The sequence below is a fragment of the Sylvia atricapilla genome, chromosome 3, assembly GCF_009819655.1.
Source record: "Sylvia atricapilla isolate bSylAtr1 chromosome 3, bSylAtr1.pri, whole genome shotgun sequence".
In the NCBI taxonomy this organism is placed as follows: Eukaryota; Metazoa; Chordata; class Aves; order Passeriformes; family Sylviidae; genus Sylvia; species Sylvia atricapilla.
The window spans coordinates 9,120,053-9,147,113 of NC_089142.1; the positions used below are offsets into that span (position 1 = coordinate 9,120,053).

The following is a 27,061-nucleotide window of genomic DNA, read 5'->3' on the forward strand; positions in this document are numbered from 1 at the left end:
TCAGAGGTGTCTGCTTAAATTCCCCCAGGGAATATCTGAACTAGAACTCCTGGCCCTGTCATAACTTTTGTTTAGTGGTTAGAAATTTAGCTTGATTCATTGAACTCCTTCATCATTCAGTACCAGCAAAGCACTTATGCACATGATAAATCCATACCCATGGATAAATGCTAGACGTTTGTGTCTTGGAATATGGGGTTTTTTTGAAAATAACATTTACAAAGCTGGTAATTAATGCAGTACCTGTTGTTCCGTGTGACTGAAGGGGACACTGGTTTGTATGTAATTCCTATGATCAGCTAAAACAATATCCACTTTGCTGCTGCTCCTTTTCATGAAGATGTCCACCAGTGTTCAATAATTCTTTAATGTGATGGCATTGACAAGGAGAAGGTTCCTACAGAATCTTCATGGATCTGGGAAGGAAATGCTGACTTTTGTTAAGCAAACCCAGTGCCATAAGTGATTGCTTGCTGCTTAGTGCAAAGGTCAGGTCTATTTAAAATGAGCTTTAAAAGTAGTGGATTATGTTTATGAAGTATAAAGTGATATAAAGTCCATCTTATGAATCAGAGACACTCTAGTTGAAAGAAGGTTCACCTTTTTCAAAGGATGAGTGGTCCAGATGTAGAATTTCATGAGGCTTCCTCAAGAAAGAATCAGCGCCAGGTCCTGGTCCAGAAGGGCATTTAAACTTACCTCCATGTAGCTACTCAAAGGCTAGACCCCTGTTTAGCCTAGCAGGGTAATCCCATAGAGCTCAGGCAGGAACCACAGGGTGGAGATGCTGAATTGCTGCAGGCAGTGTCCATCCTGGCCATTCCCTATGGACTGAGCACCACCTACAGCAGACCATTCTGTGCCCCTCCAGCAGGGTAAGAGCAGACACTTTCCATGACCAGACTCTGGCAGAAATCCCAGCATCACAGTTATCTGCCATGGTATATAAGAGCTTAAGCTGGAGATGAATTTTTCTACCTAAGGGACAGTTCTGTCATTTGAAGATGGTGGGAGTTGTTCCAAAGTAACTTCGGGCAGGATTAAGCCCGTGAAGATTTCAGTTTTCCATCACACACACCACTTCATCTGCACATGCTTCATCACACAGACTAAATGAGTGTTTTTCACACTACCCAACAAAGCATCTATTGTTTGTAAAGCACCTGGGTATAATTATTGGATAACTTTTTATTTTTGCCTTTAGCCTCTACTCTGCTTTCTCAAGCACAGCTGACTGATTTTCTTGTATAGTTCTGATCTTCCTGCAACTGTAGTACCAAGCAGATTGGAGAAGCCCATCTGTAACAATTGCATCTGTTTCTGCCTATTCGTGTCCATCATGGTTAGACATTAACTGCTATGTTTGCATTCTAAATTAAAGTGTAAACTTAAGCAGACCCCAAAGTCAATGTTTATATCTTGTAAACCTCTAAACATCAGCATTTTATCTAATGTGTCTGTGCTTGTGTGGAAGCACATGTTCCTGCATTAGTCATCCTTGATACAAAGCAGTTCCTTCTGTTTGATGTTTTAAACAATAAGTTATACGATATTTCCAAGATTGCTGTTGGCAATAATTACCGGTAGAAAATATGTTTTCCCCATAGGAAATTACAGTGCTGTTTGGTATTATTAGTTCTTACCACTGTTTTCTGACTCCTTCAGAGGAATGACGAGAGATTGCTTCCTCAAGAGCAATGGATAAACTGGAAACGAAACTAATGTTACACTTCACTGAAGAACCTTACAGTAAGACAGGCAACTTACCAGGAGAAAAATGTGATCAGATAGTAGTGTATTTCTTGAGGTAAACTTACTTTGAAAAATTCAGTCAATTTTTGCAGGTCATTTTGGTACAAATGCAGCATTTATTCTTTGCCTTGCAATTTAAGCAGCTTTGCTTTAGACTTTAGAGGACTTTTCAAAGAATTGGATTGCAGCGCATGAAAATCACAGATTCACAGAATGGTTTGTTTTGGAAAGGGCCTTAAAGATGATCCAGTTCTAAACCCCCTGCCATGGGCAGGGACACCTTCCATGAGAAAAGGCTGCTCAAAGCTCCATCCAACCTGTCCTTGAACCATTCCAAGAATGGGGCACCCACAGCTTCCCTGGGCAACTTGTTCCAGTGTGGCACCACCCTCACAGTAAAGAATTTGTTCCTAATACCTAATTTAAACTTGATGTCTCTAGATTTAAAGCTATTCCATCTTCTCCTACCACTCCATGCCCTTGTATAGGTCCCTCTCAGCCCCTTTAGGTATTGGAAGGTGACATAAGGTCTCCCAGAGCCTTTTCTTCTCCAGTCTGAACAGTCCCAACTCTCTCAGCTTATCTTCATAGGAGAGTCTTTGGCAATAATCATCCCATTGAAGTCAAATTATTTTATTCTTGTACCCTCTGTTTGTAGTCCCTCAGAAGGAAAAGCAAAACTCTGTGTGCATATCTGCTACTTGATGTTCAGCAGTAATGCACCTAGAAATAAACTGTAAAATCTGTGGAGCAGAAATGGTATTTTTGCTGATAGCCTAAGTAGCCTCTGAGACACTGAAGCCAACTTGACTGGAACCTTTAGCACTCCCATGCAGTATAACTCTTTCTTAGATGCAAAAAAAAAAGAGATCCAAACAGGCACTCAGGACTCCTTCCTTTGGCTACAATTACTGGCAAATTATCAATTTAATTTTATATTGTCCAGTTTACCTTTACAGAGGCCAGGAGAGGGAATTCAATGTGATTTTGCATACTTAAAAATATTTCTGAAGCATTTTGTGATGACACATTATTGTGAAATTACCCTGCTGTGAGGCAGGTTTGCTAAGGGAGACATTGCTGAAATGTTCTGGAAGAAAGAGACTTAGAATTTGGAGATTTTGTGGAAGTCTCTTGTGTGACAAAATAAATCTGTCTGCATCACTTCAGGCTTTTCTATATCAGTACCTGACAAAAGATGTCCCCAGTCTCTGCTGTGGTCCTTAGCCAACACAAACAAGAGTCTGAAGTAACAGCAGTAATAGAAATTAAATGGCAAATGGTGAAATAGCAGATTCATTCTGTGAAAAAATTTGACAGTAAATGATAGTTTTGTAAGGCAGAGCATCAGAAGTGTCCTGGGAAGATGCAGTGTCAATATGGGAAAGAAAGATGTATGGAAACAAACTGTAGAGAGTGAGAGACTAATGACAGGGTAATGAGGTTGCTTGTTTTTCACAGGGCATAAGACTTTGCTATTAAAACTACTCTGCTTCCTCGAAAGAATATTTTCAAGTATGCACAGAGGTTGGAGCACTTTCAATCAGACCAGTGTCATGGGAGTTTTGGCTTCCTTAGCCATAAAAAGGTGATTAACATTGAAACATTTAGTAAAAGAGGCTTGATGATAAACTCAAGGGAAAAGGTAAAAAAACCCTCTGTATCACTGTGAGCAAATTTGTGCTCATAAATGATCTGAAATTATGGTGGAGAAAGAAAATCATAAGGGACAAAAGGACTACTGGAAGATGGTAGATGTGGCAGGTGATGTGCAGATCATGCAAATTTCTAAAGTATGAAAAATAAAATAGCATTGCAAACCTTTAAAAAACATCAAAATTATTAGTTAATTGTCTTAACAGACACAGGTGAGAGAGCTGACAGAGCTGAAATATTGATATGAAGGGACCTAACACTCTTGGGAAAGAAAAGGAAGGAGAAAGGAGATGGATGGATGGGCTTGTCTTTGCATTTTAAAGACAGGAGACCTGTTGAATATTATGTCCACCAGAGCATGACAGATGGATTTAAGGTACTTCCAAGAAAATTTGGTGTTATGCAAAGTGCAGTATGTAATGTACTTGATGGTCATAGAGGAGGGAATCCACAACATAGACTGTTCAGCTTCTTCTCACAGTGCATTACTATATACATGTATATAAATATATAAAATATATATAATAGAGCAGAGAAAGCAATTGGCAGAGAATATATGGCAGTTTGAAACAAAGCATTTGAAAGCAAGAGGCAGATTGGCTGTATATTTTCACAAAAGGGTAACACCTGTGCTAGAACAGAAATATTTCACTTGTTTACAAAATAAAGCTCTATTCATTCACTAATCCCCTTAAAATCCTGCCATAGTCAGTGGAGAAATAGGTAATACTTGTCTAATCTATCTAGGTCAGTACTTAAGGATGAGATGAACCATGTACTTTCCTCTGACTGTGAAGAAAGAAAAACTAAGCTTTAGATACCCACATTTAATCAGGTGAATCCTAAGAAAGGTATAAAGTTGTTTGGACTGAACAGGAGACAACTAAAGAACATAGAAAGAGTTTTCAAGTAAAGGGCAGTCACTAATTTAACTTACATGTCCATGGTAGATGAGATAATATATAATGGAGTACATGGCAACAAAAGTGATCCAGATTAAATTTTAGTTAACCAATATGAGCACAATTCTAGATGGGATTTCCTATGAAGATAATAGAACTTTCATCCGGTGTGCTTCCTAATGAGAGGATGCATAAGTATCTGCTGAAAATAACATAGTATTATTGATTCACCTTGAGAAAGAGACCAGTGGTGATCCCTTGCAGCCCTGTAATGTCATACATGCTGATTAAACATACAAGATTAGCATTGAGAATTTCAGAACCCTTAATGAGGGACAGTTTACCATAGACGAACCAAGCAAAACAGGTGAACAGATGCAACATAGAATGATTGAGAAAACCCAAATGCAGGTAAAACATGCCTAATGTCAGACATTAGTTAAAAGCAAGTCTGAAAGTTCATAAAATGTGGTGTGATTGAATGTCCAAATGAATCTGCATTCTGCAGAGTGAATATAGGATACAAAAATGTTACGAAAGGACCTGCAAAGATAGATAGTTACCTCTAGAAATCAGCTGAGTATAGGACTCATGGTAGCACTGAAGTATGATAATCCATACTGCTATATTATTAATGAATTTTGGTATGGTTTTAGCCTTCTCCAATTAGCATTCTCCTGGTATTCCAGCTCAGTTCTGTTAGCACTGCCATGCATCGTTGCCATAAACAGTTTGGGTAGGGGAAGAATCTAATTTTGTGGAAACAAGCCATTCTGTTTCACTTTGCCGCAGGGCCTCAGAATAGTTCCTGGCTCCATTTCATGCAGTGGTGGAGATATAGCCTATATTTGTACCTGCAAAAGCAATAACGGTTCCTCTGAAACTGTCCACTCTAGAAACTCTTACAATGTGTTCTTCCAAGGGTAATGCTGCTGAAACTGTACTATCTAGACCTTGAAGTAAAAATTTGGCTTTGTGTTTCTTCCTGTATCCATTCCAGAGCATAGCTCCTACTAATTTATAAAATAGAACAATATTTTGATGTGTAGGACTTAATAAATTCATGCCTACAGCCACAATCTTGTTGACAGAGTCAATATAATCTAAAGCCAGCAGCAGTGGGGAAATGAAGTGAGCTCAGGTAACCCTTTGTAGTCTTATGTTTGTCTGATGAACAAGCTATTAAAGAATGTGTGTGTGCATCAATTAAATTGTCTAGATTGGGGCTATCTTCACAACCACTCATTTTTGTTGGAAAAGGAACTATTTGGATGATTTCCTGAAAATCATTAGCCAATGAAGTTGAAAAGGGTTTTTTTCTTTGTTATTGTCCCTTGTTACATTTGTATGGCATCTCTTACTGTCTATTCTTTCTATCACAGTAAATTCATTTCCTTAGCCCAGCAAAGAACACAGTATCATTTTTATGTAATTAATTCACAGACTACAGAGCAAACCACACAGAATGAGCTCTAGTAACAGCACTCCAACACAGAGCTATTCTTAAATTAATCAAGGCCATGTATATCTCAGAAAGTTTATCAGGATTAAGTCAGAAATACATAACCTTTTATATTTTATGCATATATGCACCATGTGTAAGCAATTTTTTCAAGAGTTCTTTCCATAAAGACAGAGTTCCAAATCATTTTGAACAAATTGGTGTGACCCCTCAGTTTTTAGTGTGAATTTTTGATTAATTTAGCCCTAACCTAATATTTTTCTTGCAAATAAGGAGGCAAATCTTTGAATATTCAATAATCAAGAAAGAATTTTAAAGACTTGAGGAAAAACACATATTTCAGTCCAAGTACAGGAAATCTCTGTATTGCTTCAAGAATCAAGTATAAAGTTTATCTGTCCTGAGTTAGAAATGTGTTTCTTTCATGAAATTTGCACAGCTTCCCAAGTTCTAGCATAGATCTCTTGATACTCAGTCAATGGACAAGAATTGGTTTAGAATATAGTTACAAAATCTTTAGAAAATAATAATAATAGTGCTAGGCAGGCATTTCTTAAAAATCAGAAAGTTTTCTATTTCACACATTGTTTGCTTGGCTACATTGTGGCTGTATCAATGTTTGTAGTTTAGCTCAGTAGATACAGGTATTCATCTAACATCTGGCTGCTTGAATTGGTGATTAAATAACCCAAAGCACTGAAAAGATTGATTGATTTCAGTCATTATTGTTCCTGAAAACTAATAATTTAGCTAAAGGATATTAAGTCCTTGCTGTGACACTTTGAGTTAAAGAGCTACCAGTGATATAAAGCACTCTATTCTTTTCTGGATCCTTGATTTGAGTCCAATCAGGGTTCCTCTATCACAAAACTCCCACAAATAAATCAAACACATTTTGGCGCAGTTTGTCGTCTTTGCTTAGCAAATGTATGAGACTGAAGTGACACTGATCCTTAATCACCTTTAATCCATGGAGAGGGAATGATCCTTCCAGGGCAGGAAAAAGGTCACTGGCAGGATCATGGGGAGAAGCTAAGTTGGCAGTAAATTTCATAAGCCTGAACTGGGAATAAATAAAGAGCTTCCATTTTCAAGGTATTCTGTGTATATAAAAGATCTGCATATAAAAAGTCACAGCATTTTAAGAAGGTATTTATGTGTTAATAACAGAATAAACATGGTATTCGTCTGTTTAAACTTGGCTTCACTTTTAAGCTCTAAGGCCTAATTGTTTTTGATAGTTAATTAACACTAGCTTTTTTTGTTATTAAATCTTGGTGACCTGGTTATGAATTACAAGGTATATCAGATGGAATAGAAAATAATAAAAACACTTTGGAGTTCTACAGCTTGCACCAGGTACTTTAGCCAATTTCTGTAGGTTTGCAACCACTTTTTTTGCTTGTTTTGTGATAAATAAAACCCACATGAAGGAATATTTACAAAGGCCATAATACCAGAAAAATTAATGTTACAAGATTCACTTCCCGTGCTTTGGATTATCCCAGTGACTCAGGCTGACTCATCATGCATCAGTAGATGCATGAAAAAGTAGATTTGCATATACAGATTGGAAGGAATGGGATTATACCATGAAAACTAAGAAACAAACCCAAATTTGTTTTAGACTGTTAAACAGATCAATATACTGAATAAGCGAAAATATGTTTACAGGAAGGGCTAAAGAGCTTCTATATGTTCTTCTAGAAATCCTCAGCTGGTTCAAAGCCAAATTGTTAGGAGCTTGTCTCCTAGGTAGGAATTGAGAGTGCAGGGGCACTGGACTTTGCCTTCCAGCAAAGGATAAGAAAATATTTTTTCCTTTCTTCTGAAGTCTTTTCAGGAGAGAACTGCAGTTTATGTACCCTCCGTGGGTAGAGAGATGGCTTCATAAGTCACATCCCTGTGAGACAGGATTTAGGATTTCACTCCAGCCTTGATGCTGCAAACCACCCTTGCCCAGTAAAGAGCTTTCAAGGCAGTGTGTGTGTCTGTGACTGGAGCTGTGGAGCACTTACACTCATTTCCATGAGAACCCTCTCCTCATTTCAGGGTCTGAATATCCAAGTTACCAAAAGATGTAAATGGTGTTCATCATTTCCACATCCCATCATAGCTGTGCCATGGTGGGGTTCTTCAGACACTGAATGTTCTCATGGTTTACCACTGGGGAAGTCCCTCCTTCAGCAGGGTAGAACTGGCTTGCTTTTGGGAGGAAGCTCTACAAGTGCACAGCTTCTCATTATACTTCATTTTATGGCAGGATCAGGTTATTTCAGTTGAACTAAATACCAGTTGGGGACTGATGGAAGACACACCAGTTTCAAACTACAGGACAGTTCTTATCCTTCAAATATTTAACAGTGTCTCTTCAAATATTCCCGCTGAAAGCAGAGACAGCACATCATATGCAGAAGTGTGTGGGTTGCCTTATTAGGTCCTCCAGGCCTCTTGTGTTGGCTTCACTGAGCCACTTCAGAGAAAGATTTAAAGTTCAGCAAACATAGTTTTCTCTTGCCTTTGGGTACTTTCAGACTAACCCTTGGCTCTGGTTTTGAGGTTTTCTTCATCGGATAGCTGTGAAGATTTTGTTACTTGATCACTGTAAAATGCAACATTCAAGGCAGTGGTGGGCAGTTCTAAGGGAACATGATAAATTTGGCTCTGTAAATTTCATTATTCATAAAGAAATAAATTTTTGAAGGACTAATTAATAGACATTTTTACACAATGTTTTTCACTTGCAAGTATTTTTAAGACAGTCTACAAAACACACTTCATTGTCATAGCAGCCTGAAGCATGTTTTTAAAGTGAGAAAACTGAGACGTAGAGATTTTGTAATTTGCACAGGGTCTTAGGGGATTTCAGTGATAGTTCAGAAAAATTTCAGGCCATTTGACCTTTTGTCTCACATTCTTATCTTTCACATGTAATGATTTTTCAGAACACTAATTTCAGTCTTCTTTTACCTTTACTGAACCCTGGATACTTCTCTCTTCAGTGAGTAGTGAGATGGTGGTGGATGACAAAGAGATTGAAGCTACAGACTCACCCTAATCCAGCATGGACACTGAGGTCACAGCTCCAGCAGAGCTTCCATACAGCCCATTATGTGCATTTCCTACATTTGCATTTTGAGCCACAGTCCTGCAGGTTGCTGGCTGTGCTTTATTTTGTGCAGTGACTGGTTCTGCAGATTTGGGTGAAGCAGCTTCACACAGGAAGTTCAACATGTGGGCTCTAGATTGCATCTTATATTCTACTTGAAATCATGACAATAAAACCCAATAAATATTTTTTCCAAGACTCTTAATGATTCTGGAAGTCTCTGATTTCTCTGGGAGAAATTTCCTGCTAAGGCATGCATTGGCACAGGTTGGAAATCTTTCCAGAGACTGTAACACCAGGTGGCAAACACTGAGAAGGTGATCTCACAGGACAACCTTCCTCTTCAAACCTAGTGAAAGATTTCAGAGGCCATTCATTTTTTAAATGTCAGCTTCTGGTTGTGCCCAGTTCACAACCTGATTTTCAGAGCTGCTGCAAAGCTCAAAGTAACAATCCTTGAGAGCCTTTTGAAATGGCTTTCTAATTGGACACAAAAGAAGTAAGTTCTGAGTTATTTCCTTAGAAAAAGCCGCTTGGTATTCGTGAAATAAGGAAACAAAACAAGTTTTTTGAAAGGGAAAGAACTAAATATTCAAAAAATGCCAAGGTTAGCATAGTATAGCATTAGGAAATAGCAGAGAGATTTCTCCCTGAACTTGTGACTTAGCTTTTGAGAAAAATAGCTTTTCTGAAGAAGCCCAGATTGAAATTCCATAGCAGCAAGAGAGAAGGTTACTGTTCTTGCTTTATAATGGTATATCTTTAAATATAGCTTTCCACAGACATTTAACATAGTACAGTAATGTGGATTAGAGGGAAGCAGTAGATTAAGGATATTTTGACCTTAATAAAAATGTTTACCATGTCTCCCATTATGTTCTTCTAACAAAGTCTGGGAAATACGACATACCTGAAAGCACCTACTATACAGATGTATGACTGCCTGGAAAATGGGATTCAGGAAGATTTTTGAAACTGGAAAGATGTAAAGATGTATCTAATAGGGTTTTGTAACAGTCTTATCTTGATTCCTTTAGTATTCAGTACCTGTCAGGGGTGTCACCAGCAGAATACAGTGTGTGTTTGATGAGTTACAGAAAGCACTGTGCTAGAATATGCTGCAGATGTGCTGGAGAGGGACAGGATCAAAGTGACCTTCACAAGCTAAGAGAAATGCTGAGGGCAAGGAGAGGAGAATGCTGTCATTCCTTAAAGAGCCAAGTTGTTCTGTACATAAATTTTTTACAAGGATGGTAAATTACTGGTTAAGGAATAGTTCCACAAGAAAATATCATGGGAATATTGTGGCTCACAAATTCATGTGGGTTAATGTGTTGTAAAATGAGGTATGATTCTCATACATATGAAGAGGTACAAGGGCTGAAAGTGGTGCAGCTCTTCAGGAGGATACACTGGCATGAGCTGAAATTCTGCATCAGTAAAATTCAAGAGAGAGATGAGCCACTGGACATATCCACAGGAAACCAAGAAAGAATAGTAGCATACATAGAGAATGGTACCTAAAAGGTGAGGCTGATGCTGGTATAAGGTGTCTGGTCTTTGTAGAGATTTGCCCTAAAATTAATTGTATTAACTGTGTTTACAATTAGAGGATTTCAGGGCAACACACTTAAAGTGAATGCGTCAAATATGTGTGTGATCAGTTTCCTGTGGCAGCAAGATTCATAATTAATTGCATATGACATTATAAAGTATTTCCTTTTATTGTTTTGTATTTAAATGTATTACGTTCTAAGAGAGGGAAAACCAGTGTGTCATGAACTATCACAAATGGCAACAGATCTTGAATTGTACTTCTTAGATTGTTTTCCCTGCCATTCTCAGTTTTGCAGTGTCCCTCAGGGGTTGTGGCTGTCAACATAGAGAATATATGGTTCTTCAGGTGTGGTCACATGGTGTGATTTCTGTAGTGGTAATGCAGAATTCTGTATCATCCTCCGTGCTATTTACAGAACTTGGTATATGGTCTGATTGGACTTCTGAGTTAATGCAGATAGTGAACCCCAGTCATCTTGGGGATCTCCGGATTCTGCTTACATTCTTTGCATTGATGTATAAGCTTGTAATGGAAAAAAAGACTGGGTTTTTTTTCTGCACATATCTTGATTTCTTTAATTTGAACTTCCTTAGTGCATTGATTGTTTTCACTCTTCTCATTGGATCTCTCACATTCTTGCTACCTGTTCCTCAAACTGACTAACATCATGTCAATAAAGTACTTATCCATTTACCAGATCATTAAGAAATAAGGTACCCATTTGTTTTAATATCGAGCTAGACTAGAATCTTAGGCCAGGATTCATTCCATCTCAATTTAGGAATTAAATTCAGATTAAGGTCTACAGGTTTTATCACTGAAAATAGAGTCATGCTGAGAAGTGAGTTAATCCGTAGCAGAAATGATCAATTTGCCACGTGTTCAGTGATTATTTAGAGATTTTAAAATAACATTTCAAATTTCATTATTTCAGTGTTAATTATTTAATTTTCTATTATAAATTTATTATTTTTTAATTGTGTTGGTTCTAGACCTTCTTTATTGTTATGAAGACCATATTATCTAAGCCTGTTCTTTTTTATTTGCTCCAAAACTCCTTATCATATTACAGCCTTTCATTTTACAGATATTTAATTCCAGCCAAAGTTTGTTGTGTCATAAGTGAGAGAGTTTTTAAAAGATCTGTAATTTTTGTGATCTAGTTATGCATACTGAAGAATTTTAAATCAGTAAAGTCCTATTTTCCTTTGTAAAATCAGTAGCAATTAGATAGTGTTTTCAACTCCTATAGGGGATTCTTGTTTAGCAATATTGTTATTAACTGAGCAGTTCTCTATTTAGAGTTCTTTCAAAACCTTGAATACACCTTCTACCCCTGATGTATTCTGTGTTCTCTCTCCTCTCTTGCTACGTCTTGATATCTGACTATTCAAAGAGAAATTGTTATTGCCAGAAAAAGAATATGGAGGGCAGAAACCTCCTAAATGTATTGAACAAGAAAGTTGGATGCCATAAAGGAAAGTAATTTATCTTCTAATCAGCATCATTATCTTCTTTAGCTGCTCCCTTAGCCTGTGCAAATTCTGTTGTAGGCCTCTTGTTTCTGATATACCTAAGGAATATTTTATTGTTTATTTTTAAATCCTTTAATGTTTGTTCTTGGAAACCTACTTCTGCTCTTTGCAATTTCCTCTTACTTAACGCCTGCTGAAGTTTAAGTTCCTGTTTATTGGTTTCCCTAGGATCATGTTTCCAAAATTTGAAGGATTCCTGTTTGGTTGAAACAGACTCTTGAACCTTGCTGTTCATCCGGTTTAGCTTAATCCTGCCTTCCTGGTTCCCTTTCTTGCCCAGTACCCAAGCCTGCAGAGACATTTCCTTTTGAAGTAGTGCCCTTATGGCCTTTGCTGTCTTACCGTTTTACTTTTAGTATCTCTGTGACTGATCTCAGTTTACTACATGTGTGAATTCCACTTCAATTCCTTTTATTTACTGAAAAAACCACACAAGCCACCCAGAAGTATGAGCAGACTGCACTGACAACAGGAGGTAGGGCAGAGGAACCAGAAAGATGGGAGATGGGGAACAGGACAGTGCTCACTGTTCCCACTGTGTGCCTGAACTGGAGGTGGAAAGCTTCCTGCTGAGTCCCAGTAGTGTTGAATCTGTCAGGTTCTGCACTGAGGGCCGCTGGAATTGTCATCCCTGGCCTCCATCCACTGCAGGTACTGAAAGGTAACTCTGGCTGCCCTTGTGCTATCTGCTGTGGCCTGCTAACAAGAACTGCATTCTGGGCTGGAAAGTAGAAGTCTTGACATACTGAGATCTCATATAGGGTGTTTGGTACAAGTTCTGTTGCCACAGATAGGCTGCCAAATCCAGGCTCTTGCACTTGGTGCTTTGTGAACTCTTCTAAATACCTTAGTGGTCACCTTGGTCACCTGAAGCACCAGCACTTAGAATACCAAGGGCTGCTCTCCACATCCTGCCTTCTGACACAGAGCAGGGCTTTTGGCAAACAGCTTCAGTTATAGGTCATTGTTCGGAAGACTAAAGTCATAGAGATACCACATTAGAAATAGAACTCAATCAGAAATTAATTACATACCCATGGAATTCCTCATTATGGACTCAGAACAGTTTGGATTGGAAAGGACCTTAAAGATCATCCAGTTCTAACTCCCCTGCCATGGGTAGGGACACCTTTCACTAGACTTGGTGTTCAAAGCCCCATCCAACCTGGCCTTGAACACTTCCAGGGATGAGGCAACCACAGCTTCTCTGAGCAACCTGTGCCAGGGCCTCACCACTCTCACAGTAAAGAATTTATTTCTCCCTAATACTCAATCTAAACCTGCCCTTTTTGAGCTTAAGGCCATTCCCCATTGTCCTGTCACTCCATGCCCTTGTGAGAATTCTTTCCCCATCTCTGTTGAAGCCCCTTTGGATAGTGGAAAGTTCTATAAAGCTTCCCCAGATTCTTCTCTCATCCAGGCTGAACAGCCCCAACTCTCTCTGCCCATCTTCACAGGAGAGGTGCTCCAGGCCTGTGGTCAATTTAGTAACTCTCCTCTGGACTTATTCAAGTTGTCTTTCCTATCTCTTATTTAAGTTTTTCATGGATGACTTTTGAAGATGCATTCAAAGATGTGTGTCCTTCTAAAAACAAGGTGTGTTATTCATCAGTTTGGAGCTGAATTGAGAAGATAGCAACCAGTGTCAGGATATGAACTCAACAATGTAGTAGGTGCACAGACTTTTGCCAGCTGCACCACAGGGATTGGATGACTAGGTTGCTAGACATGAAACTGCACGGAGACCCCTTTTCCCAACAGAGTAGAGTGGGACCACCAAATTCATTGGATTGTGTATGACAACCCTTTCATCTTGTCAATGAAAGGAAGAACTTGCACGAGCTGCATTCAATGTTTAATTGAAGAAGGCAGAGCTCAGCAGGCCTATAACTGAATTGCATCTGCTTTGACTGGCTTAGAAGTAGATATTACTTTCTAGGTTGCTTTTTGGTTTTGTTGGTTTTTTTTTTAATTTGAGAGCACTGGCTTTGTCTATTAACATTTGTTCTCCAATGCCATCACTTATCTCTCTGGTGGCATTCTGTTTCTTTAGAGCACTGCTGGAATTCAGCCAATTCCATGTTTTGGTCACCACCAAAAACCTGTGTTATTGCCATTTCCTCCCCTGTCCCAGAGTGTGAGAATCTTTTACTCCTGTCTCAAAGCACTATTAGATCCAACACTGTCATTAACTACTTGTGCACAAAACTTCATTGGTTCAGATTTTAAAAATTGTCAGAACCTTTCCATTTTCTCCTGTTTTTCAGGAGAGGATTTAGTATCTTAAAATACTTTCAGTCATTCTGAGACCTCGAAATTGAAATCCTTTTGGATAATTTAGCCACATGGGTTTTACAAACTGGTGAGAAAGTAGAATATTATCATTTATTCCCAAGTATATGAATGTCTCTGTGGTTAGAGGTCAGGAGAGGCTTGGCCATTTTGTTAGCGCATTAAGCTAACTGGTCCAAAAAAGATAAAAGAAGTGCTAATTCTTTGCCTAGCTTCATGTTTCGTCACTACAGCATGATGATGACAGAAATGGATAGTCCTTATTAAAACATCCTTTGAAGATCCTCTCATATTCTGGAAACATAAACTCCTGATTCTGCAGTTGAATACATAAGGTTTGTTTTAGCAGCAGAATTCACAATCCACAGTGCTTGTTCAAAGCCAGGTTTTGGACTGTACATTGAGCTTCTGTAGGTTCTGTTATATGAGAAGTCAGCCTCAGTGAACACATTGTGATCCTTCTGTGTCAGAATGTTTAAATTGGTGAATACTTAGGCATCCAGACAAACCAACCCACTTTCCAGAAGTGCTTAGTTCCCATTGCTGTCTAACATACAAGGGACATGCCAGAACTCAAGACTTCATAAAATTAATTAGGTGTCCAAATCAATCTTTTAGACTCAATCATTTACGTCTCTGAGACAGTATCTTGAAGATCAACTCAAAAAAAATTGCACTAAGCTATTTTTAATACTTTACTTTTCAGAAAGCTAGGGCTTAGACATTTGGGGTCCATCCAGTTCTGACTGGGCAGGTACTATCAATTTTATGGAGGACAGCCACATATTTGTAGTTGCCATTGTTTTTATTATTTGTTGTGTTGAATGTTTGAAGGACTTGCATATTGAGATGTCAATAATTTAATCATCTACTGATTAATAATGCCTTGTAAAATATGTTTTTTATGTAAAGCCCAGTCTTGAGAACCATCCATAGGGCATTTTCATACTGACTTTACCTTTCTAAAAGCATGTAGTGAAAACTAGTTATTAGAGTTCTTTCTCTGGTGAAGAGAGAGAGAGAGAGTCATCACCATGGGCTGATCTAGAAGTCTGTAGGATAGATGAATAGAGTAACGATCCAAAGATCCTTTTCCTTTCTATTAATTATGGAATTAATTAACAGGAGGTAATTCAATCTGTATGCCTTTTTAATCATTCAGTGAGATGAACTCTGCTCTTTCTGTCAGTGGCATTCTTTTCCATGTGATTGTCAAGATGATGACTGCTGTAGTTGCTTTGCTTTTCTGCAGAGTTGTGTCTGTATTGTTTTTTCTAACAGTTTTGCTATGTTTTTACATTATTGCCTTTTTTTTTTTTCTGCAGCCAACATCTTGTACATGGCAAGCCAAGAAATGATTAAGGTGGTGGAGAGAGACAGTACAACCATAAAGCAAAATTTAAAGAAGGTAACTGTTTAATCCTCAGTTTTCAAAGGAAGCCCACATGCATGACATGTTACACCTAGTTGTATTTGTGCAAAACCAAAATTTCAGCAGGCTTGATTCTGCTTTTTTATGTGTGTCATTCCATTAAATTTGGATAAGCCATTAAAGGGGTCACTGATCCTTAAAATGTGTTGATCCACACCTTTGCAGATGTAGCATTCATCGCTATCAGATGTACCAACCCATCTGGTTTGTTTTCCTTGCTGGAGGAGAAGCAGTCTGTGTTCTGACTGGGCATGAAGTGCGGTTCCCAGTGGGGTCTGTAGTTACCTGGGTTCTGATCACACAGGCAGGTGGCCAGCCAGGATATGAGGGACTGATGGACTGAATCCTCTGACTTTGCTGCTGAACAGGTCAAGAAGAATATCTAGTCTCTGGGCTGTGGGGTTTCAGTTATTGTCATGGGATTCTGCAGGCTCAGTCTTCCATGGCTTCATGCAAAATTATGTCTCCACTGTTTCAGCCATTGGACTGTAGTGTAAGAGAAGTTCCTAAAAGGCTGGAGCTACTGCTCTACAGATGAATTAATTAATTTCAGAGACCTAACAGTGAGCTTTCTTGTCTGTATGGACTTATTGTTGAAAGACATTCTGTAAAGTCCTTATCTGGACCAGCTGGATTTTCCCAGTCACAGTTCAGGGGTTGGCATAGGCCAGGAACTGTTCTAATTGGAGTTCTGATGTGGTCACCATGTGGTCACCATGTTTTGGAGGCTCAGATAATTTAATAGTATGACCATGGTCAGACAATTCCAGATGGCTTATGAGCCAGAAAACTGTCACATTTAATAAACTTCTACTGAGATAGCCTCTGTGTGAGTAGGTAATCAGTATAACATACTCTACTGTGTCCCCTTCCTTTTCTCCATTTTTTTTGTATCATCCCTGGGTTTTTTTTCTGGAAGAACGATTCTAGCACTGCACTGAAAGAGATTTTCCTTAGAGAATGGAGTTTTCTAGGACAGAGGTCCTAGATCACTCTAAAATTACTCTGAGCCTTTTAAATAGAAAGGATATAAAGTTCATTTCGTAAAACAGTCTTTCTTTTTGCGGCTGAAAATAGACTTATTTTTTTATTTAGCCCATTTGCTATCTCAGCACTTTGAAAGGCATGTTCATATTTTGAAGTAGCTGAAGTAGCAGACATTATTATCAGAGAACCCTGCACTGTACCTGGCATGCCTGGGCTTTCTCAGTTTTGTTGCACAGCCCTCAAAGTTCTGCACTTTGTCGGGAAACTCAGTGAAGAGCCTGAAAGGCTCATCTCGCAGACTGCAAATACTCCCATTGTCTTAAACAAAACATTCCATGGGTTGATCAAATTCCCAGTGAATTCAAGGAAAATGGTTGATTTTATTGACTGAATTACCCCTCTGAGTGTCAGGGAACTCAGTGCCTGTTCCCTGAACCCTGAGCCAGGCTGACCCCACACAGGCAGCGCCCTCTCCAAGCAGGATGCAATCCCATAGCACCTGAGCAGAGCACAGGACCAGGGTCTATTGACTGTCCCAGACAAGGCAAAGCTATGAAATACATCCCTCCAGAAATCCCTCCCTCCAGAAAACCTAGTCAGGAGCAAAAGGAGACAGGGGCAGAGACAGGAATGGAGACAAGGCTACAACGTGGGTCCAAAGGCTATCCAGGAGGGATTGCCAAAGACATGGTGGAAGGGAAGCTGCAAGGTGGGAGCCATCCAGGTGTCAGGCTGTGTTCAGTGTAGATATCATGTTGGTCTGGGACACGGGGCCAGGGCTGGAGTCACTCCAAAGTGTAGCTTGGGAGGCTGAGACTGCAGAAGGACAGAGCTGCAGACCCTGAAGCCCTGTACAGGGAGTGTGGGCTGGGGGCCAGGCAAGGCTGGTGAGGGCTGCCAGTGCCCTGAAGGGTGGGACTGCAGGGTACAAAGTGAAGAGTGCAGGAGCAGAGAACTCCAGGTACTTGTAGAAATACTAATCACAAGCGCACATGCTTGAAGTTAAGCAAAAATGCTTCATTGGGTGGGACAATGGTAGTGACAATCAGCTGCTGATCCAGGGACTTCAGGTGGTCTATCAGATGCTTCACATTACAAAAATTCTGATTTCTTGTACTGAATGAAGGCCCATAGCCAACAGTAAGAGTTTGCAGGTGTCCTAGCCTGCTCCATCTGTGCTTTTGTTTACTCTGTCAATCTAAGCATGGCCTTGGCAGGCAGGAGCTGTTTTAAAACTGTGTTAACTTTCTTTTATTGATTCTTCTATGTCCTCATACGTGTGTGGCAAACATACTCAAGAAAACAAAAAGCTTAAGCAAGCTTATAACAGTTAGCAAACTGAAGAAAAAGCAGGTCTAAAAGTGAAGCTAAATACTTCTCTTTTTTCATCTAGTAATTTCTGGGAATGTAAGAACTAAGGGAAAAATCTTCAGTTGGCATCATGTTAAATTTGAAGAGTATTGACAATAAAAATGGACTTAACTTATAAAGGTTGGAAGTTTATAAAAACAGGAACTATAGTGCAAGTTGCTATAGAACTGGCAAGCTGAAAAAATTTATACTGTTTAGTAGTCGCTGTGATCATATGGTAAAAGCCAATCTTAACACCTGGCTTTGCCAGCTGCTGTGGAATAGAAAAGTTATTTCTGGATCTTATTTGCATTCTGTGATCTGAAAGAAGAGACACAAAATTATTCCAATCTTTCCATGTCCAGGTTTAACTATAATTGATACTAGCCAGGGACCAGGAGAAATTTTATCACCAGACTGCAGATTCTTATTCTAACAAAGTTAATTGCTTGGATTTATGTTGAAAGAATGGGAGCTGGAATATTGTTTGGATAATTAAGTGAGGTTTTTTTCACTTTTAAGTCAGGAGTTGTGCACATTAAATTGCAGTGAAACTGTATGAAGAGGATGGAGAACTGTCTTCTGACAAAGTAATATATGATAGAGCCTTTGAAATATTGTGTAAAACTATTTGTCCGGATCAAGCAGTACATGGATGTACAGGAATTTGAGCTTCATATTGCAGTGACATGGGGGGGTTGTGATAAACCAGAAAATCCAAACAAATAAGGTAAGGGATACTGATAAAAGATTTCCTCAGCTCTGGAGGTTAATTATTAGCTGATCATGTCTAAAGCAGCTGAGCTACCTATGTTCTTTCACTGTAATAACACCAACTCCCTTTCCTAACAGAAGCTGGAGGCAAAGATACTGCTGAGCTAGAGGAAGTTTATTGTAATTCCTGCACAAAAGGAAGTGGGTGTAATTCCACGTTCCTAAAAGATGGATCAGCACTGAGCATCATGGAGCTTTCACAAACAGAATTAAAAAAAAAATTAAAAGGCACAGGAAAATGGATGTGTTGGGCATTCACTAGCGTGCCTGGAATGGACAATGATATTTCCTTACAGAGATTCTCTACAGCACTTAGTTTTTTAACTTTGCCTCATGCCTTGTTCATTGTTATCTTTTAAGACTTAGCCTTATTGACTCTTTTTCTAAGTCTATCAACCTGTTACAATAAATATAACCTTATGTAAATCAAGAAGATAGTTGCATGAAAGGGTAAAACTAGGGTGCTTACAGAGGGAATTCTCTTAAAATAATCACCCCTCAGATTTTGTATTTATTGAGAGATATATCTGATTCATTAGTCCATGTGTAATACACAATAGTCATATTTTGAAATGTAGGATCTTCTCCAAAGCCCTTTTAAATCTATTGAAGACCTTCCACAGGCTTCAGGATTTCTTGCATCAGTGAGCTTTTGTAGTGGTTCATAATTTCTAGATCATAAACCATCTCCTCCAACTGCAAATCAGAATTCTTTTGGTTGGCATGTTAAACCAAAAACATTTATATGTTCCTTGAGTTTTTTGCCAGTGGTCTGGTGTAGCAGTTGCCTTGATTGCATAAGGAAAAAGACAGGAAGCATCTGAAGCAGATATACAAAGATGATAAAAAACCGACCTTTTGTCTGAGAAGAAAGCTTTAAACTGGAAATGTATCGACTTATTAACCTATTTTCACTCAAACTGTAGAAGTTTTTATTTCAGGTGGCTTATAACCACCCATGTATAGGTGGTTAAGTGGGGGAAAATTGCAGTTTTGAAAAAATTGAATTAATGAAGTCTATATTTACTACTTCATGCTTATTCCAATGGTGTATTTAGAATTTAAAGCAGTGCAAGTTTATATCACACCAGTGGTACCATAGATACTGTGTTCTCCAAGAGTATCAACTAAACAGTGACATGCAGAGGTTTAGAAAAGGCTGAAGAATGAATCTTTGCACAGAGAAGTACTAGGCTTTTCTTTTGCAAAATTGCCCTTGCTAGAGAAATTTTTTAAAGCTAAGCAACCAAGAACTATTTTGACCCCTGAGGCAGCTGTTTTTACGTTACCCAGTGTTTTTGGTTGAGTCCCTGTAGACATCCATGGGGGTTAGTAATTATTCCCAGTGACAAGAGCATGATCTGAAGATACGTGCTTAAAAAATGCTACAATTACTTGCCTGCCCACAGCCTGAGTGAGGTGCTTGACTACATCTGTGAAAAACCTTCCAAACACTCTTTCTGAATAGGTGCAAAGTGTTCTCTCTAGCCAAGAACACCTCTTTTTTTGGCTGGTCTCACATCCTTTTTGGCCTGCCCTCCCTGGAGGTGCAGAATTGAAGCCAGGGAAGTTGCACATGTGCTTAGGGATTTTGGTGCCTGTGTCATTTAACCATAAGAACAACCTTCTCTTTGAAGTGCCCAGAATGCCTAATCAGGGATCAGCAGCTTCTCTCCTTGGTGGAAAAGGATCCCAGTGAGCTTTTTAAAGTCAATGTACCACAATATACAATGTACCTGTGATGTTTCATTTATTCTGCAACTGAGCGCCTGTTACCATCATTTATGCTGTGTGGTATTCTAGTAAAGAAGTGATGACAAGAATTTCCAAAATTTTTAGGGTGGGTATAGGGTGTGTGCTGCACACAATGAGCAAAGACAGCAATATTTCCCCAACCTTCTGAAGAATATTTAAAAGTTACCATCAACCCCTTATTACCCCTTTATTTCTTACCTCTTACTGTGCACACCACTGGGAAACACTGCCTTTTACAGCCAGATGCTAATCCTGCTGTTGCAAGAGAGATTTGACTTGACTTGGTTTACCTTACATAAAGTCCCACTGAATGTAGACAGTGTCAAGCTGATACTCAGAAGGAAAAACTGTTTGTTGTAAATACAGTTGAAAGAATCTGTCCCAGTAGTAGTATTGCTTAAATAGTGGTCTCAGGTCTGTTTGTTTTTATTTTGGTGTTTATACAGATTTGACTTCTGAAATACTCATGTTCCTGACACATCTAAATATATTCCCTCAAAATGCTTTTAAGTCTTTAAAAGTAACATAGATAATATAAATATGTTAAGCACCCTGTTTTGTTGATAAATCTTGAGCATCCTTTTTAAAAGCACAGTTTTAATTGAGTTTGACCCATCATTATCTGTGAGAAAGTGGAAATAAAAGTGGTCTGTCTTGATCCCATGGTTCTTTGTGCAGAGCAGCTGGTAGCAGATAATAAACTGTAGCAGAGTTAAACAGAAGCTCTTTCCCTTTGTTGATTTACCAAGTCTCAACACTGATAAAGGCATGAAAATTGTGTAGATCACCGTACTTGACACTGGGGAGAGAACTCACGCACCTGGAATCACATGCAAAGTAGCCACTACATCAGGCCCTATCTAAGGGATTGCATCCTAATTTTTCTGATAGAAAAATGTTTCTCCTCCTCCCTTCCAGACAGGGAAGCTGGTTTTGTTTCTTATTTATGCTGGTTTAACAACACTGGCCACCATTATGTTAAATAAACTCACCACAAGCATTTGAACTACCCATTACACCTTCACTACAAGTCCTCCTGGTTGGTATTTAAAAAGAGCATCGTGGACCCCAGATTGTAAACTGCCTCTTCTCAAAACAGTCCAACTGGAAACACTTGGTTTCACACTGCCCTTGGAAGGCTGAGAAAACCCAGTTCTGGTAAAATAAGCTGAGAAGCAAGTTCCCAGGACCTTACCATCAAACTGGCTGATCTCAACCACGGCAGGATCACGAGGGAAAGAGATGGTATCTCAGAGAACCATATCCCAAAGCATTTAGGGCTTCCTAGGGCAGTGCCAACTCTTTGAATTCCCAGAAGCCAAAATACATCTGAAGCAAATTTTTAAAAAGTATGTCCCAAAGTAGTCTTTTCCCATGTCGTTTATCCTATTCTTTTGGCAGGGAAAGGTGGAGACACTTCAGTAATTCCAGAGAAGCTAAGTCAATTTCTATAAACCTTGGTTGAAAGTAAAATTAATTCTGGGATAATGCCTTTTAAACTAGTTTTCATCCAAGAACAAATAAAACTGCTGGCTGGTTACTGTCAAGAGATGCCACCCAGAGAGAAGCTGCTGGGGCAGCCAGTGAATGCATGTGATAGTAAGGCTGATAAAATATGACTGTATCAGAGACAAGGATTTCAGAAAGGACACTGGTGCACTCCTGGTATTGCACATGTGCTACTCCTTTATAGAGTTCACCACAGAGATCAGTCCTTCTCTCTTGGCCATCAGCTGGAATGATGCCTGCCCATTTAATAGGATCCTAAAGATATTATAATATGTACCGAATTCCAGAGAGATAGAAAAGATTCAATTAATATATTTTAACTTCTTTTATTTGTTTTTCAGTGCTGGTTTATGACAGTTACAGAAGAGGCAGAAAAGAAATCTCTCAGCAACTTGTACTTCTGTGAACTGTCATATATACTGTAACAAGTGCCAGTGGAGTCAACTGCAGGAAATCTTTATTATTTTCTTAGAAACTCTTTAAAATGTAAACATCCTGTTGATACAAATCTCAGATTCTTTTGATGTTTACTTAGCAGCTGCCATCATTGTGCAGTGTCAGAGTACACATACCATATTACAGGGTATGAGCTGACAGAGCCCTATTTGGACTTATGTTTTATTTTACAGAAGCTAAGGCTGAAAATACTTCTGAGCCATTTAATGGTAAATCATCATCTAAGAATACTGCTGTTATTTTAAAGCTATTTGAAGTTTAGAAATTGCATAACTATTTCAAATGCAGCATGGAAATGGCTGGCAAAGACAGCCCTTGTCCCCTTCGCTGTGCCCTCAACTGCAGATCCTGAAGAAGGACATATTTTAGTCACTCATGGCAAGCAGGATATTGCATCAGGAATCATAAAGTCTTTGTCATGTCCAGCAGTAGCTGCTATTTCCCTTCTTAGTCAGGAATACCTGGAAGTCTCACCATTCAATATTGCAAAAGAATAAAAGATAATCCTCTTACCCTCATGGCAGAAAAGTTAAAAAAATGCAAATATTGGAAAATTCAACCCCACGGCAAAACCAGAAAGAACTTCCTATTTATTGTTTTGCAAATCTGTTTATTTTTAAGATAGTGTAATTATTTTAGGAGCCTGACTCATCATTTCTGCTTAGATTGGCAGCAGCTTTCCATTGCTGGTGCAGTGGTTGTGCTGACTCAGGATGTCTTTACAGCCATCCACCATCCACAGGAAAATACGCACTTTACAGATCCATGCAGGCCATACAGTGCATGCCAGTGTTCCCTACATTAATGGAGATCCCATGTGCCTCTGGTTACACATGGTTTGTTAATTATTCCTGCCTGCCTGCTGCAATAGCAAAGCTCCCGATGTTAAAATTAAGTTGGGAAGGTGGATTCTGGAAACTTTTCTTTAAATATATCTAAAATTATGCTGTTTAAATGTATTAGGAAAGAGGGTAACATTTTAAAGTCTGTATATTTCATGTCTGTGTGTGACACAGGCATAGAGCAGATACATTTTGTCATTCAAAAGGAGATCCTCAGTTTCACAAATGGCAATCATGTAGCTGACAGGTTTCCTAGGCCCTATACTAACATCTGGACCACTGAAAATTTACACCTTGATTTGCATTCTTGCTGTTTCTCATAATCCAGTAGTAAGGCAGCATTTTGAAAACAATTCTGCATTTAAAAAACATGTCTGTTAAAGTTCTGGATGTGCAGGCTTGGGCAGATGGGCAGAATGCACACACCAGCACATGAAATAAGCAGACAAGATAACTGCAGCATCAAATCAAGCTTCCCAAATCTTCTGTTTGAAAACTGTTCCTAGTTGATTATAACAGACCCAAACCTTATTTAGTTGCATACATGGCACAAGTGTCTGCCCTACCTTGACTGGTTTTATTTCAATCCAAAGGATTCTACAATGTCTACAAATACAGCTCAGGGGAAAATGTGTTGTTTTCTCATGGTAGCAATTCCTAGCTTGGAGAGGGAAGCTTCTCTTTCCAGTGTAGAGGAGACACATGCTGAGCTAGTAAAGAGGGAACTAGTGAGGGAGCAGTAAACAGAGAGGAGGAGGAGGAGACAGGAAGAACCAAAGGCTGTGTTTGTTTGGCCAAAGGATGGCTTCTGGTGGTCTATGAAGTGGTGGATTGGAGCTACCCAAGCAAGGCCATGTTTCCTGAATGTGTGATGGAAATTGGGGTGCCTGGTACACATGTAAACACCACAATACAATGCCCTGTACATAGATGTTTTTATGCTGAACCAAACCCAGCCCTGGTGACAGGCACAACCGATACTCTGAGAGATGTTTGAGGAACAGTGCTGGGAGTAGAGGCTCTAGAAAAAACAACTAGGGTTGGATTTGGGACTCAAAATGAGATGGAGGACTCAGGAGACTAAAATTTAGACTTTGCAGGGCAAGAACATGGGTCTAGAACAAGAAGCAGAAGTAGTAGGAATTGGAAATAATGAGATACGGAGAATAGAACTGAAATAAAGAACCAAAGCGGGTGTAGGGCAGTCATGAGACCAGAAAGGGACAAGACAAAAGTCATACCTGTAAAGAGTGGACAAATAACTGGACAACAAGACCAGTAGTTGGTAAAAGTTTGGCACTTTCCTGCTTGGAATAGAACCTAAATTTCCAAAATCTTATTGTTCCTGTTCTCAGCAGATGCCATTTACTATGTTTACCTTAAGAACAGAAGCAGAGCAATAGAAGGGTATTTGTAGAGATGGATAGTAAGTGGTGAGGACCTGGTGTTCCCAGTGGAGGTACGTTATTACTTTGAGAGGGTTATTACTTTGGCCAACCATTGTCCCATGGACTATATGTCCATTGGTGACTGCACCTTTTTAAGCGTGATCCTGAAGAGCATCTTTGCTTTAGTTTCAGTTGGAAGGACTCCATGTGGTCCAAAGTGTGGTAACCAAAGTATGGAAAATATGGACAAATTGGACATTTGCTTCAAAAACACACCATAGATTTTCAAACTAAATCATTAATTTCTGTGCTGGATGCCTCCAGTGTGACACCAGCAGAAAGGTCCCATGTTCCTCCAGCCAGAAGCTGACAGTGCTGCTTCTTTCACTTACACCATGACCTTAAGGAACAGAGGCCTAAAGCAGCAAATCTAGAGGTGTTGACACTGTTGGCAGTACTTAGAGGTGCTACATGTGAATTACCTGGGGTTTGGTTTACCTCCTCAAAGCCCAGCAGACTGTACACACAGGTTCTGCTAAAACCAATTGCATTACCAAACATTTCACAGCTGGGGAGCACTGACCTCAATTCAGACACCTTTTGTGTAAGTATTCAGTGCTGATCTTTCATTAAAACATCCCTTTTCCTTTTTATTCTTTCATTAACCAAAAGAGCTGTGTAATGAAGGAGACAGCAGGATACAGAACCCCTACCTCAGCTGTGGCAGAAGGGGTAAAATGCCTATGGAAATACAAGTGAATAAGTTCATGGTAAAGGCACGTAAAGTTTAAAGAGAATGGCTATTGGTGAAGTCACCAATATTTTTCATAGCCACAGTTTGTTCTCATTTTTCTGCATCTCTCACTTAATACCTTAATGTATATAAATGTATATTATAGATAAACAGTGTTACAGAACACCTGCAAGTGCAGTCCAGGACTGCTGCCCTTCGAATATAGTCAATACTGTGTAATGCTACACATGCTAGAAAAGCAGCTCGAGGTGTTTCACTCTACATGCTTTCAAATTAATAAATGTAGTTTGACATTAATTCCTGTGCTCCCCACCTGCAAAATGAAGATAAAAACTACCACTAAGGTGTTGCAAAACTAAATCAATAAATGTGAGCATGTGAATCCTGTAGCAGTGCATGCCAGAGGAATTCAGAGCATAAAGAAAATAAATCCAGTCTGTAAACCATGAAATATGTAGTAAATAAATCCTCAGACCGCACACAGAATTTGAAATGAAAAATACTATCAAAGAGCAGCTCATCAGCTGAATGTCATCCTGTCAGTGGATTGAGTGAACCAAGGGTCCTTTGGATCATGCAGTGAAAGATTAAACTGTAATGCAAATATACCAGGAGCAAGCTAAGAATGCACATAAATCTTCTATTTAGGCAGTTTCAAATCTGTGAGTTCTCCAGTTTACAACCCTACCTGGAGAACAGCCCATTTCACAGTCCATGCAGACTAAGCCAAGTATCCAACTTTGTAAGTGTAAATGGCTTTTCATCTTTTTCTAAGTGATCATGCAATGAGTCTCTGACTTGACTTTCAAATCTCACCATTTCAAGGACTACTCGTTAAACTAGAGCTGCTCCATTGCTTTTTCTTTTCCCCTCAGTTTCATGATCTTTATTTCTGTATCTGTTGGTAACAGAGCCCAGGTTAAACATAATTTGGTCAGATGTTTTGCTTCCAAAAGGCCTGAATCCATCTGGACATTTTACATTGGCTTTTCTGAAGAACTTTTGCTAGTGTGACATCTTGTGATTGATGAATTGAAGGCAAGATCAAAAGAAATTTTTCTGCTAGAGCAAACAACTCACCTTGTTTTCGCAAGTAGTGAGTGACAAAGGAAACCAATAATGTTTGTTAACATGGGATGGTTTATGTTCTATGTTTTGCACATAAGTAGAAGTATAACTAGCGTTGGTGTCTGTGCAACTGAGATACTATATTTTGGATACAATCAATTGTCAATAATGTACAAGATTTGGGCAAACTTCAGCAGGAGAAAAGTGAGTTAGACAAAACTTCGTAGTAGTTTTGTGAAATGTAGTCTGGGCTCTTAGCCCACCTCTGCCCCAGTGGGTCTATTTATTTCTATTCCACATGGCTACAAAAATGATGGAATTGAAGATATTTGTGATGAAAGGAAAACTTCTTGTCTCCAATTTATGTTAGCATTCCTCAATTATTCACTGAAGTACAGAAATGAAATATGAAACAAATGCGAATAATGGAATTGGGCCAAGCTGTGTGTGATGTGTTGAGCAATCAGCATCCTTCTGGTA

General features: G+C 39.1%; 1 protein-coding gene across 1 annotated transcript in view; it reads left to right on the top strand.

Annotated features, from left to right (window-relative positions):
• The window catches only part of LDAH (lipid droplet associated hydrolase), a 111,406-nt gene that overhangs the window by 80,007 nt on the left and 4,338 nt on the right, over positions 1-27,061 (top strand). Inside the window, exon 6 of the mRNA XM_066314732.1 lies at positions 15,592-15,674. Coding sequence (XP_066170829.1) covers positions 15,592-15,674 — 83 coding nt within the window. The remainder of the gene's footprint in view (positions 1-15,591; positions 15,675-27,061) is intronic.